The sequence below is a fragment of the Lissotriton vulgaris genome, chromosome 2_1 (assembly GCF_964263255.1).
Source record: "Lissotriton vulgaris chromosome 2_1, aLisVul1.2, whole genome shotgun sequence".
NCBI lineage: Eukaryota > Metazoa > Chordata > Amphibia > Caudata > Salamandridae > Lissotriton > Lissotriton vulgaris.
Genome location: NC_141687.1, coordinates 2,065,415,398 through 2,065,430,444, shown reverse-complemented (window position 1 = coordinate 2,065,430,444; position 15,047 = coordinate 2,065,415,398). Strand labels below are relative to the sequence as shown.

General features: G+C 45.1%; 1 protein-coding gene across 2 annotated transcripts in view; it reads left to right on the top strand.

The window, feature by feature from the left end:
• Positions 1-15,047, top strand: part of GLDN (gliomedin) — a 565,427-nt gene that overhangs the window by 86,810 nt on the left and 463,570 nt on the right. For both annotated transcript variants that reach the window (XM_086958291.1, XM_086958290.1), the window contains exon 3: positions 14,079-14,105. In XM_086958291.1, coding sequence (XP_086814417.1) covers positions 14,079-14,105 — 27 coding nt within the window. The remainder of the gene's footprint in view (positions 1-14,078; positions 14,106-15,047) is intronic.

The window sequence follows — 15,047 nt, the reverse complement described above, 5'->3', positions numbered from 1 at the left end:
GGATCTTGAGGCAGCCCTTTTTTGTTATGAGGAAGCATGTTGGGAAGCAACTCTTCCAGATTATTCTGAGGAAGCATCTGAGGGTGAAGATCCCCAGCAAGAGTCCCATGAGGGCAGATGCCCTAGGAGGTAAACTGAGGGTTGGCTTCTAGCTTGTGAGCGTAGGCTGGTAGAGCTAGATGAGGAGCTTGAGAGGGATGAGGCTGAGAGAGCCTTAACCAAGGAAAAGGAAATGATTTAGCTCATGAACTCAGCTTGGTAGAGCTGGAGTTGGAGGCCATGAGGGCTGAGTCCAGCTCAGATGATGACAGCAAAAGTGGTATTTTCAATACTGCAGAAGAAGTGCCTGTACCCAGAGACTTGATGCCCAACTTGAAAGAGGGGGATGACATGCACCAGGGGATTCAGGTTTATGAGGTAGCTCCAGAGGTGCGCAGAATCCCTGAAGTGGATTGGGGAACTGGCACGGGGAGTCATATCCCTAGTGGTGGGTGGGACACTCTATTGGTTGTAGGTGAGAGTGACAGGGAGAGGTGTTCACCCATTGTAGAAGCCCTGGTAAGTAAGCATGGAGACACCCCAGAAGAGTATAAGGTGAGCGTCATGAACAGCCAGGTACTGTCTCACCAGTCTCAGGAGGGTGATGTGGGGAACTTTTTCAAGGCACTGGATGGTAAGGTGGAGTGTCGGTTGGATAACACATGTGTGGGGCTGTATAGTTTGATTGCAGGTGAGCATATGTTCAGTCACAGTTTTCCAGAGCAATGGCAATTCCTGGTGGAGTGTAAGTTGTCTGACCCCAGGGAGCTTGCACCTGAGATCAGACCCTGTGGTTGATTCCAGAGGGTCTGAAGAGGCATTCAGGGGTACCTCTGGAGAGAATGGCTCAAATCTTCCCCATCAGAGAGAGGGGGAGGGGCGCAGTGACCCAGATAGTTCCCAATGTGGTGAGATGGAGAGGTGTCCCATGTCGTGTCTCAGAGGAGAGGGAGTGGGGGTGGGCAAAGGCCCAGTGTGCCCGATATCCAGCCCCAGGGCTTGGTTGATTCCATGAGGGAGCACCAAGAGGAGGGCTAGTCTGCACCAGGAGGCCCTCCAGGGAGGGATCACCTAGTGTCAGGAGAACTTGGACAGGTGGCTGTCATCGGCAGCCCACCAGTTCTTGTGGCTTGCAGTATCTCCCAGTGTAAGGGTACAGAAGTCCAGAGAAAAGGGTGAGAGTGGGAGACAGTCCCCAGTGGGAGGACCAGTGGTTCAAGGATTGCCAGCTCTGATGTCAGAGCACCCCAGGACTGACCCTGGTGAGACCACTTCTGGCCTGGGGGTCTTCATGCACTGTCAGTTGGACAGGAAGCTGGCGTCCTGTGCCAGGCAGACTCTCACACAACACCTGAAGAAGCTGTTTCCCTGGGGGGCAGGATAGGGTTACCCCCGGAAGTCCTGGCCTGCCTAAGGGCGCAGACCCTGAGTTGGAGGGCCAGGTTCAGGGTTCCAGCAGTGTATTTACCGTTTTGTCTTCTGGGGCTGTCACTCCAGGTGGAATGGTACAGAGCCCCAGGAGGGGGTGCTAGGGGAGGGAATCCTCACCCTTGACTCCTGTTCAGCCTAAGGGTACAGACCTTAGGCTGGGAAACTAGTTGCAGGATAGCACCCCTGAACTGGTGGGAGAATTGCCAAAAGTGCCCTGACAATTCTGGAGTCTGGGAGTATATCTCCCCAGTGGAGGGTACAGGACCTGAGATGAGAGGACAGGGTGTGAGAGAGCCTGCCCCAGTCTCCTGTCCTGCCACAGGGTACAGACCCTTGGCTGGTGGACCAGAGTCAGAACAGGATGCTATCCATGCACTGGCCGGAGGGAGTGTGGACAAAAGGGGCCTGAGGCCTGGCTCTCATCACTAGCAGGTGTGAGTGGCCACTGTGGCTTGCTGTCCTGGTAGACAGCGTGGCCCCTGGGGTGGGTAGAGAGTAGATCCAAAGGACCTCAAGAACTACAGACCCATTGCTCTGATCACCTTCCCAGTCAAGGTCATTGAGAAGGCCATCAACACCCAACTTTATGAGTTCATGTAAGCGAACCACATCCTGGACCGCTCTCAATCCAGCTTCCAAAGCAACCATAGTACTTAAATCACCCTCCTCACCCCCACAGACCCCTAGAGCACCTCAGTCTTCAACATCTGCATGGTCCCGCTCACAGTCATCACCAGGACCCACAGACTCAACATCATCTCCTATGCTGATGACATACAGATGATCCTCTCCCTCACCAACGAACCCACAGTCGCTAAGAAAAACTTCCATGATGGGATGAAGGCTGTCACCACCTGGATGAAGGACAGCTGCTTCAAGCTAAACTCAGAGAAAACCAAAAACCTCATCCTGAGCTCCACCCCTTCACCTGGAACGACTCCTGGTGGGCCGCAGATCTTGGATGCCCCCACACCCACAGACCATGCACAAAATCTCGCATCATCTTGGACTCCTCGCTCACCATGAACCTCCAGATCAACGCTGTCTCATCATCCTGCTTCCACATGCTACGTCTTTTCCAAAAGATATTCAAGTGGATCCCCGCCGAGTCCAGAAATACGGTCACCAACGCACTCATCATCAGCAGACTAGACTATGTTAATGCACTCTATGACAGCATCATCTAGAAACTCCTGAATGTTCTGCAGTTTCGTGAGAACACCTCCGTCAGACTCATCCTCAATATACCCGCCTCAGCCCCATCATCAGCCACCTGGCCGCCGTCCCGCGTTTCCACAAGACCTCGGCCGGGGTAAGATGCTTCTACCCTGCCTCTCCACCTCAGGCAATCACTGTCACTGCCCCAATTTTGGAAGGACCTCAAGACCTGGCTCTTTGACCGAACCACATTGCCTTTGACAGAGCAGCAGTCCCCCCCTCCCAGCGTCTTGAAACCCTTACAGGCGAGTAGTCCTGCTTTACAAGTCACTTGATTGATTCATTGATTGATCTTACTTCACTCTCCTTTTATACAATAACATCCAAGATGTCGGACAGTTCTGAAATACCTCTTCCTGTGAGACTCAAATTAGTTTTGTTTTGTTGCGTCGTTCACCTCTGTACACACACATTTCCTTCAATCGTAGGCGTCATCCAGGTGCCTTTGGCGCACATGCAGTATGCCCATTTCGCTCGTCCACTGCGGCAACCATAGAGTAGCTGGAGGGCTGGACAGGTGGGAGGTGAATAAGCAGGAGAGCGGAGCTGGAGGGGGCCAGGGCTGCAGGGGCGAGAAGCGGTGGGACACAGCTAGGAAAAAGGCACAACAGTGACAAGAGGGAAGAGTGGGAAAGAAAAATACAGAAAGGGAAGGAAAAGCAGTGATACAGAAGGCTGACGCGAGAGCAGTCAATGGCTGCAGTCCCAGTCAGCGCGCCCCAGCCGCTTGTGTCAGTAGTCACTCACCGGTAGTCTCTGGGCGCTATTTGGCCCTGCATGGGCCAGCAGAAGGAGGTCACAACAGCCTAATAGGGCCCCAAGAAGTCAGCCAGGGTAGTGCAAAAGCATTCCAGGGTCCACACAGCTGCTACGGGCCTCCGTGGCGAAAAGTGCTGGCTAGCTGCAGTGACCCTGCCTACAAGAAGGCGGCTGCGACCAAGGCCGGATGCAGGCGCAAAGTTTATTTATTTAGTGTTTTATAGAGCGCAAACGTGACCCGTTAGGGAATCAGGGTCCTTTAAGGAGTTAAGCAAGATGTTTACAAAATAAGTCAAGACAGACGAAATCATGAGAAGCGTTTTGCCGTCAGAAGCAGGGTAATGCAATGAGAGGGAATAGGCAACATGGGTACAATTTAACGGGGAAAAACAAACATTAGCGGAAGCAGAGACAGATTTTACAGCACTAGACTCTGCTTATAAAGTGAACAGTGAGGTACGAATGAGGTAGAAGGAAATAGAAACAGCCATGGTACAAGACATTGCATAGGCTACATCAAGGAGGTCCAGATTGGCATACATAAGTAGAGGTCAAGAAGAGAGCATGTCGTTAGGCAGCAACGCTGTCAAAGCACTGAGCATGTTAAGGAAGAAATTTGACCATTAGGAAGGTCTTTTCTTCCTTTTTGAATCCAGCCAAGCACGGTATTCTTCTGATGTAGGGTGGCAGCGAGTTCCAGATTCTGGGTGCGGCCCCAGAGAAGGCTCTGTTGTATGTTTTCTTCTTCCGGAAGCGGGGAGGTTTCAGAACAAAAGCCCTGGCGGACCGTGAGTGCCTTTTTCCTCCAGAGACTACGATTTTCTGGGTGAGATACTCTGGAGAGTTAGAGTGTAGTGCTTAGTGTGTGACACAGGCCAATTTGAGCTGTATTCTGGCTTTGTACGGGAGCCAGTTTAGCGCTTTGAGGTGTGGAGAGATGTGGTTGCATTTTTTTGATCCTGTTAGAAGTCTTGTGGCTGCGTTGAGAGAAGCATTTAGGGGAGCCGATGAGATCTTGGGTAGTCCGGGGAGGGCAGAGCATCTGTTCTCAATCCTAAAAATAACTATTGCCTGACTGCCATTTTAGGGTCAGATTTATCTAGGAATGGTTTTAATTTTCTCAAGTAGCTCAGGTGAAACCTTGCATTTTTGACTAGTGTGTTGATGTGGGCTCTCATATTCAAGTTCTTATCCAGTGTGATTCCTAGTGATTTGGCTGAGTACACTATGGTGCAGTTTAGCGCAGGCATCGAGTTGATCCATTCCCGAATGTCAGTTGAACTTTTAGGGGGGAGATTAGCAAGAATTCTGTTTTTTGCGATTTCAGCTTGAACTGGTTGATAGCAAGCCATTGAACAGTTAGCTTTAGAGCCTCATTCATTGTTTTCATCTCTTCTAGAGATGAGATATTGATATAGATCTGCATGTCATCTGCATACATGTGGAAAAATATGTTGGGGATACGCAGAATTTCAGCTACCAGTTCCAGATAGAGATTGAAAAGCATGGGGGAGAGAGTTGAACCTTGGAGAACTCCGATTGTGATTGGAGAAGGATTGGATAGTTTTAGATTAACTAAGAATCTTTGGGAACAGTTACAAAGGAAATATTTAAACCATTCGAGGACGCTCCCCCTTAATCCCATCCTGTTTTCAAGACGTTCTAGTAACTTTTCACAGTTGGCTGTGTCGAACGCCGATGATAGGTCCAGAAGAATTAAGAGACACGTTTTGTCCTGGTCTAAGGCTAGAGGGGCGTAATCTACTATCTGGAGAATAGTAGTTTCAGGGCTGTGATCTGGCCTGAAGCCTGATTAGCATATGTCTAGCAGGTTGAATTTGGAGATGTTTTGGCTAAGTTGTTGGTGCACACATTTTTCGAGAACTTTAGCTAGAAGTGGAATATTGGCTATTGGTCTGAAGTTGTCCAGTTCAGCAGGATTCAGGGTGTTTTTTTTTTAACGATTGGAATCACTTGCCTAGCTTTTAGAGAGTCAGGCATGGACCCTTGCGATAGAGAAGCATTGATGGTTATGGTCCAAATGAGTATGATAAACTGGTTGGTGGCGGATAAGCAGTTGGTTGGTAGCGGGTCATTGAAGTGGTTGTTTGGTTTAATGGATGCTAAGATTTTCGAAATGATATGGTCATCGTATAGGTCGAAGGTAGACCAGTGAGCTTGGTTTTTGGGTGCTGCCTGGTGGAGGTGAGTGGAGATGTTGGTTTGTGTCGCCGGAGGAAGAGAATAGATGCTAGCGGCGGAATTCAGCTTGTTTCCCAGATAATTGATTTTGGTTGCAAAGAAGGAGGAGAACTCATCAGTTTATTGGGGATTTATTAGGGATTTAGTTACCTCTTGAGCAGTTTTTGTCAGCTCGTTCGATTGTTGTTTTACCATTTCAAAGAGTTTGTGAGGTCTATTTTTAGAGCTCTCCAGTTCTAGACTAAAGAATTCTTTTTTGATTTGCGAATGCTTTTGTACTAATTTCTGGTCTTTCTGAGAAGTTTAACCTGGGGGGAGGAGGGGTGTTGTCTCCATTTCTTTTCAGTTAGCCGAAGAGTTCTCCTTTCCTTGTTTATGGGCCCATTGAACGAGTGTTTATTGTCTTCAACCTGAATTATTTTTAGCTTAGGCGGAGCAAGGGAGTCCATTATATCCAACATTGTTGAGTTGTAGTGCTCTGTAAGATCCCAAACATTAGATAGCTTGGGGGGAAGGGGGAGATCTTTCTTGCATCATGCTGGCAGCTTCTCATAGTCTATGTTTTTTGTGTCCCTGAGCCACATTTTCGGTTTCACTGGTTGCACTGATCTTTTCTTATGTACACCCTGTATTAGGAAGGTAATAGCATGGTTCTGCACAGAGTTGGGTAACTGAGAGGTCCGAGCGGTGGATGCAGGCGATGCCTCACCATTTTTTTTATTTAAATATCCAACCTTACGATGATGTAGCTAGGAGATACCAATAGGTCTATGCAGGGCGCGGATGATTCGTAAAGCCAAGATTGGGTTAGGACTGCCACGTCTATATTGTGACTCAGTATGAAATCGGCAATGTCCGATGCATGTTTCACTACTGATCGGCAATTGAGTAGGAGACCGGAGAGCAGTGAAACTAAATTCCCAGGATATGTGCATTAAGTTGTTGCTGTTTACCCTTCTACTACTGAGTGTGGACGTTCTGTTTGTGTTGATGGTGATCGTATGAATTTTGTTATCGTCTTTCTTGTCAGGGGGACTGGGACTGGGAGAGGCCGGATTTAATTCGTAGGATAATAGAAGAGCTAGTGTTTCATCCTCCGATAGGTAGATAAATTGTCTGCGAGGGTGGGAGTGTCTGTTGGCCAGAGCCATCAGTTGAAGGAAGGGCTTAGTTTGGTTATTGAGTACAGATTATTGAGTGTGCTTGATTATAGAGAGAGAGTGTTCAGTGAGATGAAGGATGCTCTTCAACTCGAGGATATCATTATGGATGCTCTGAGCTATACTGGTTTTTCGGAGGTTCAGAGCTTCCTGGTCCATTAGTATAGACCAAACTAGAGGCGAAAGGGCCTGTGAGTCAGGGCTTGGTCTACTAGTGAATTCTAAAATTCTGGCAGAGTAGTGTGGGTTTGACCTTTTGATGACTGCATTTTTGTGAGGAGAGGAGTGCGAAAGGCCAGTCTCACTTAGCCAGGTGGTTGAGAGGCCTGTAAGGGGGGTAGGCTGTGAACTCTAGAGAAACTGTATGGTTTCGGTTATGTATGAGGGATTGGGATGAAGGGCGGGTGATGGGGGTGCAGGAGTCGCCTTGTTAGGGGAATGGTGGGGTGAGATGATTGATGTTCTTTTGAGTTCAGGGGGGGATGCTGCCCTGACTACCGTGCTGTAGGTACATCACTTTGGGAATATTAGAGCCAATCCCATCTCTGGGAGAGGCTAGTTAGGGGCTTAAGGAGGTGGTTTCTGTTCTAGTAGTGGGCAGCATGAGGTCTTTATCCCGCACTGCAGGCATTGCACTGTAGTGTACATTTCAACTCTGTGAGCTAGATTGAGACAGAGGGCACAGTGGGTGAGTTTCATGAGATTCTTATTTGGTGCTTGGATCAGAATGGTGCCAGTTTTATAGATTGTACCGTTAAGGTCCACTTAGGTGTAGTGAAGGAGCGATCAAGATTTTGGTGCCCTACAGAATATTTCTGGTTTCAATAACGTTTAGTAGGTTGGTTAAGGCTGCTCGCCATAGAGCTGTTCTCCTGGTGTAAAATATTAAGTCATTTACTAAGGTGCCCTTTTCTATGTTATAATATGGGTCTGAGATCAGGGTCTCAGGGTGACTTCTCAGCAGATTATGCTTGAAGGTTTTTGAGGCAGTCTTGGATAGGTTGGGGGGGTAAACAATAGTGTGGGAATTACAACCTTCAGCTCTCAGGCAAGATCCTGCCATGTTGGTGTGAGATGTAAGAGGGTAGGGGGAGCAAAGTTGAATGTGCTAATTCTTGATTCTATCAGCTATTGCAGTGAGTTCCATAGACAGGGAAAATTGCGCGAGGAAAGGCGCTTACACAGAGACTTTCCTAGCAAACTAGCCAGGTGGCCCAAAAGCAAAGATGAAGTGTGGGGTAGTATATCTGAGAGTAGAGACCCAGGGAGGCATTGCAACTGGTGAGTTTCCAAACCAGAGTTGTAGGAAGAATTGGAGAGGTCACGTGAGCACAACACCATTGCCGCCATTGTAATATCATAATTTCCTGGATTTTCAAGGCTGAACTATTTAGTGGACTCATGTGCATTGAACTCTCTAGTAAGTTTCAAAGATACATTAAAACCATGCTTCATGGATTTACGCTAGTAAACCTAGTTATTTATATTTATTTTCAATCAGTGAACTGTATCTTAGATTAGAGAAGAAAGAGCTGAGTTAGAGGACTTGTTACTTAAGGTATTTAGGTAGAGGGATTGCATAATATTTTAATGGTACATGGTTCTGTACTAATCTGATTTTTTTGCTTACTGACTTCCATATTAGTCCAGGAGGAAGGGTGGAGAGCCTCACATCAGGGCATTCTTTCTCTTTCCCTTACTTCTGTTTTGGCTACTGTGATTTCTGTTACAATTAGAAGTCATGGTTTCTCTGTGGAGGTGAATGTGACTAGCTTTGTGGCACATCTGTATATTGGTAAACTGGAATCTTTGAACTAGAACATATGCATTCTTATTGGTCTTATAACTTCTCTTAAGTTAAGTGCCACTACTGATGATTGTGATATTGGCACATCCAAGTAAATTGTTTCAAATTAGTACATGCACCATAGATCAGGTTTCATTTGAGAGGCTTTAAATTTGTGAAATGACAAAATCTAATTATATAAGTTATTCGAGGAGCCAAGTATTCAGCCTCTAGAGGAACTCAAGATGTGAGGAGGAGACTCTGATGTATTGTGAGAGGTCATTTCATGTTTTGGGTGTGATTTTATGAGAACAAGCGACCTCTTGCTCTTTTTTGTGAATGTAGTGTGTGTGTGTGTGTGTGTGTGTGTGTGTGTGTGTGTGTGTGTGTGTGTGGGTGTGTGTGTGTGTGTGTGTATTAGTGAGCTTGAAGCTGAGCCCAGATCCCTGGTGGACTGGTAAATAAGTGTTTACTGCTGTTCAGGTATGCTGGTCCAGTGTCATGTAAAGCTTTGTATTTGTGCATGTAATGAGTAGTTTGAAGTAGCTGTGTTTGTGTATGGGAGCCAGTGAAGTTCTTTGAGGTGGGGCGACATATAGGTGAGTCTTTGGAGGTTGAGTATGAGTCTTGCGGCAGCATTTCTGATGGTCTGCAGTCTGTGTAGGAGCTGCTTTGAGATTCCGGCATAAAGAGCTTTGATGTAGCCAAGTTTGCTTGTGATGAGTGCTTGCGTGATGGTTTGGTGTGGCAGCCATCTGAAGATCTGTCATAGCAGACAAAGGATGTTGAACCAGGCAGGGCTCACTGTGCTGACTTGTGCTGTCATGTCTGGCTTGTCATCCAGGATGATCCCCGAATTTTCTGGCGTGGTCAGTGGGTGCTGGTGTTATTCATAACTCTTTCCGCCTCTAGGTGGTGTCCCATATGGAGGACTTAATTCTAAAGACCAGTACTTCTGTCTTGTCAGAGTTGAACTTCAAGCAGTTGGTTCTCATCCACCCTGCTAGCATGAATTGGATGTCATCAGCATAGGAGATTATGCTGATGTTTGGGATCGGATTTTGATGAAAAGTGTGATGTAGATGTAGATGTAGATGTTGAACAGGGTCTGGCCGAGAGATGACCCCTGGGGGATATCAGGTACTTGGTCTCAGATGTGAAAGATGGCAGGCTGATTCTTCGGGTTCTTCCTATGATAAATGAGCAAATCCAGTTCAGTTTGGGTACTTGGATTCTGATCTCGTGAAATCTTCTGATGACTATGTTGTAGGAGACTGTGTTGAATGCCATGAAAAGGTAGAGGAGAATGAGGGCCACTGTTGTTCCTCAATTCAGGAGGGTCTAAATGTAATTGGTGACTGCAATGAGTGCTGTTCCGGTGCTGATTGAGTGTTGTCCAGTAGATGGTGTGGTCTGAGGTGGCTTGTGAGTTGATTGTTGATGGCCTTCTCTATCACTTTAGGAGATCGGATGGAAGTTGGCTCAGGTTGGCTCGCGGCTTCTTGAGGAGGGTGTTGACCACTGCATGCTTCCAGTCTTCTGGGATTGTGGCGGTTGAGGGTGGTGCTAATTGGCGATGTCATGCAGCTGATGGAGGCCAATGGTTTGGAGAAGTTCTTGACGATTGAGAAGATCTTGCAGATGTTGGAGCTCCCTCTGATGCGTTCAGCTAATGCTCTTTTTAAAGGGCCTCTTAGGTAGCGTCTGGGTAAAGCTTTGTAAGTGGTTCTTTTGGTGGTTTTGTGGCCAGATCTTCAATTTTCTTTCTAGCTGTTTGCAATGTTGTTTAGATTCCCGAAGGTCCCGTGTGTATGAGCTGGCCTGCTTGTTGATTTTTCTTTGCTTGTTTAGGTCTGTTGGGTCTACGAGGGATTCTGCACAGTTCTTGATTCAGTTGTTGAAGTTGGTGATGTCTTCTTTGAGGTTATCCATGGGGTTAGGTTGATCCGACCTGAGGGCTTAGAGTTAAGTTGCCTCAAACATTTACCCCAGATGTGGCTGGTAGGCTGATATTGGTAGGTGTGTTGGCTTGTGGTGCGGTGATTTCAAAGTTTGATGGTGGAGTGGCCTGACCAAGTGAGCGTTGTGGTGGAGATGTATTTAATGCTGTTGCTGGTGGTGAAGATGAGGTACAGTGTGTGCCCTGCTATATATGTCAGTTGTGTGAAGAGTTGAGTTAGTCCAGTATTGTTCAGGATATCAAGGAGTGCTGAGGACCAGGGATCAGTTCTGCCTTTTGGTACGAAATTGAGGTCACCAAGGAGTATGAAAGCTCTGGAGTCAATAGTGAAAGGGGCAAGGGAGTGAGTGAGGAAGCTAGTGAAGTTAACTTGCAATCCATGTGGGCTGTAGACAAGGGTTAAGTTTAGGGTAAAGATGTCGGATATTTTCAGTTTACCATGCAGGTGTTCCACGAATGGGGTGGCGCACTCCGAGGATGTTGAGCATTTGATTGAGTCTTTGTAAATGACTGCGAGTCTTTCTCCTGCCTTGTGAGGGCAGTCCTGTTTTGCGATATTTTAGCCTGCTAGGCTTGCAGCAGTGATGTTGGGTGCTGAAATGGAGTTGAGCCAGGGATCGGCAAAAACGAGGAGGTTCAGTCTGTTGCTGCTCAGCAGGTCCCACATTTCGGTTGTGTGGTTGCAGAAATCTGTGTTGAGTGTTGGGATGCAGGTTTGCTGTAGCGTGTTGTGCTAGGTAGGGTTGTTGATTATGTTGTTGGTGCTAGCTTGGGATGTGTGGGTAGGCTGCTGCAGGGGAACTAGCAATGGGTGCAGGGGATGGCTTCAGCAGTGGTATATGTTGTGGCGCAACAGCTGCAGGAGAAGACGCATCCCGAGTTGAACAATTGAACAAGTGCTGCCCGCTGTCGCTTGGGAGGCGATCAGACCAGGGTTTGTGGTGCTGAGTGTGCTTCAGGTGCAAATAGGCACAGACAGGCTTGCCTTTGGTCCTGGGATGGGGGAAGAACTTGGGAGTTGGTGGGTAGGGCTGCAGAGACACAGGAAGAAGAGGCAGGTAAGGAGCGGGGGAGGTTGGAGGCAGGAAATGTGTGAGGGACTGTTGGTAGAACAACAGAGGGGGCAGAAGGCCTGAAATGGAATGAAAAAGGCACAAGTGAGAAAAGCAGAAGGGCACGAAGAGTGAAAGAGAAACAGGCATGTTGTTTACTGTACCGTTTTGTTTAAATATATACTTTATTTGGCAATCATGAACCCCCTTAACCTTTTTTCATGTATATATTTTTTCCAATATGCAGAAGCCTAATTTGTAAGTGACTCAATGAACTGTGTAGAATATGTAAATAATTGTTTTGTCATCATGATTTTTTGAGTGTCTCTGATTCTTGAAAATTATAAAAGCCGGAGACCTGTAATCTCTATTGAAATAAGAAAATCATTTTCAGAACCTTCTAGCACTATTTGTGGGTGGGGCTAAACAATGTGTCCTCTGTGAGTAACTGAATTTGTCTTGTGGTTGTTTGTCTAATAATCCCTATATTGACGAAAACGAAACAGTTCATGATGATTATCTGCATTTAAATAGGGCTCTCTGGTGTCTAAGGTGGCATATGATACTAGATCTAGCGTTAACTGTTTGACATTATGTATGTCCCATGAATTCTTATAAGAGTCAGGAATTGAAATGTCTCTGAGGGATATTAATAAAACATTAGCAATTTAAATCATTTCCGTAGGACCCATGATCTGATAGGGAACTGTTTCCCAAACAATACCTTCCAGCACTGGATACACAGTAATGTTCACAGCATGAAAATGCTATTGTAAGAAGAATAATATGGTTGCAATTCCTAGACCACTGGAAATTGCACTTTTTTATTCAGGAATATAGTTTCCATGTACCAAAAGCAAAATAATGACCAACATTGTAATCCACATTTGAATGGATAAGACTCCATTAGCAATCCAGATGTATGACCATGGAACCAAAAACAAGCAAGATACCATCTCTAGTGTTGATTGACTGGAAAAGCAATGCTTATTTACCTCATTTCAAAATCGGTATCAGAGTACTTCTCATACAACTGAACAACTGGTAGTGGTATAAATTCAATTGATGTGGGCACTCTAATGCTTCTGAAGAGTGAGAGGTGGCAATTTTAGAACAATTGTCTTTTAGTTTATAATTAAAATAAAAACTGTTCCAAGATGATTGCTCAATGATGACCATGTATGTACACGCATGGGCAGCCATCTTGGGTTTTATTTTGTTACAAGATGGCCACCAATCCATCCATATGTATACTGATGAACCAGTAGCCTTTTCTATATTATGTTTACAGTTCCAAGACAACAGACAGACAGACAACAGACAGTCAATTTTAAACAGCAAAGAAATTATAAAGTAATGTTTGCACAGTATAAAGGAAGCAGGCAGTTGGTAGCAAAGATTAGGCCCTTACAAAAAGAATTATGAAAATATATAAATTAATAAACAGGAGCATGAAGAGGAAGGGTTGAAAGCACAAAAGCCAACGGCTAAATGCTTCCCACTAGAACTGTGCCAGAACTGCACCCTCACAAAAAGTAAAAAGCAAAGAATTAAGAAATACAAATAATAAAGCACGAGCAGGGTGCTTAGATGTGAGCAAGGAAGGCAATGTAGTCCTGTGCTAAAAGACAAAGAAGAAAAGTCCCCTACAGCAGGAGTGGAACGATATAAGCCATCCAGTTACAAGCAATATAAAGACAAAATGGACAAAAAGCAGGAAAGCAGAAGAATAGTAAGGGAAGCCAAAGAAAAAGGAGCAGGGAGCTGACATAGATAAGAAAGCCATCCCGCCACGAGCAAGGCGCTAACTCACAGCCAATAACGTGTATATGTTACACCCGGAGACAGTACTCACAGGAGAGCAACCTAATTTCTGCTGTGGCAGCAGTATTGTCATCTGGTTCAGCAATAGAAGGTGAAAAGTCGTGCACTTGCCATCCAGTAAGGATTCCTTGTCCACGAGCTGAGAGATCAGATGGTTTCCAAAGAGGGTGTTTGCTGGCATGGAGGATCAGAGCAGGAGGTTGGGCATTCAACCTCTCCTGGCAGCTGCCAAATATGGACAACACCTAATTGATAGTGAGCCTGGTTAGGTTTATATAACTTTCTAACCAAGATGGTTGTTTTCCAAGTTTGTGCTGCTATTGCTTCCCTTTCTATGATGGTGTACCTAAATGAAGGTGTACCTAAATGAGTTCCATGTTTCTGCAACAGATCAGTGGTATTTAGAAAAATAACAACAAATAATGAATATTAGATATAGTTTCATTTGTTCCATATTAAATCTGTAATTCATTTCACGTGTTTTTGGCTGATACAATAAGATATATTATCTGTTAAAATTGCTGTACATGCAGTTCTATTAGAGCTGTGAGTAATTTTTTTATTTTTAAGAAAAATCAAGTAAAATGTAGAAATATTCAACATTTCATTATTAATTTGAATCATAATTTCATTTTCAATTTTTTTAGGACCACCTGGACCACCCGGGCCACCCGGTAAGAATTTTGTTTCAAAAGTATTTCATTGGCTCTGATTGTCAAAGTAGCCCTGCATACCTTGTTGTGTTTATGCTTCGGGAGGGGAGAAATATGAGTGTACCACTACTGTGTATTTTAATTATTGCACAGTTTAAAGCATGTATGGCACAGACATAAAATTGAATACAATATTAAAATAACACTAAATATAACCTCAGTTTTCATTGCTACCAGTTTAAAGCATCGTTGATTTAATTTACTTGATAAAAGATAGCTTTTGATTGTGATCTAATTTGTAACACTGGTCCATAACCCGGTAGAAGGAAAGGAAGGCATTTATTATTTGAAAATCCATAGTACACTTACATCATTGACATAATTCCAGTGCATGTAATGAATTATTTTAACGTTTATCACCCATTAATGAAATCTAACATGTTTTAAAATTACTTCAATGCTCTAAGAACAAAAGGACTGTCCTGGGAGAGGTGATGAGTGGGAGAGGGAGAGCGATAGTGTTTTTGCTTTGTGTGTTTGCGTGCTTTTTGTGATTTGGGGCAAATCTGTTTATTAGTTTCATAAATGTTTAAATAAAAAAATATATAGCTATCTGTGAGCTCAACAGCCTACTGAAATCTTTGCTGTAAAAGGTGTAAATCTGTTCAGTAGTTCCTGAAAAACTTATAATTAAAAATATCGATATCTGGTGACCAAGGAGGATTCCCGAACCCTTCCGAACACTAGCTTGATTTTGATTGGCTGTCAACACTTCAAATCAAGAAGTATTGCCAGCCATCTTGTGACTCCGTAAAACTGAGTGACAAGCAAAAAGGGAACAAAATTATTTAAAAAAAAAAAAAGAAAAGGGGGCAGGGTAGAAACACAAAGGGACCCCAGGGCCAAAAAAAGCATTAAAAAAAAATCTGAGGTATTTGTGCTTCGTTTTTAATGAGCTCCCAG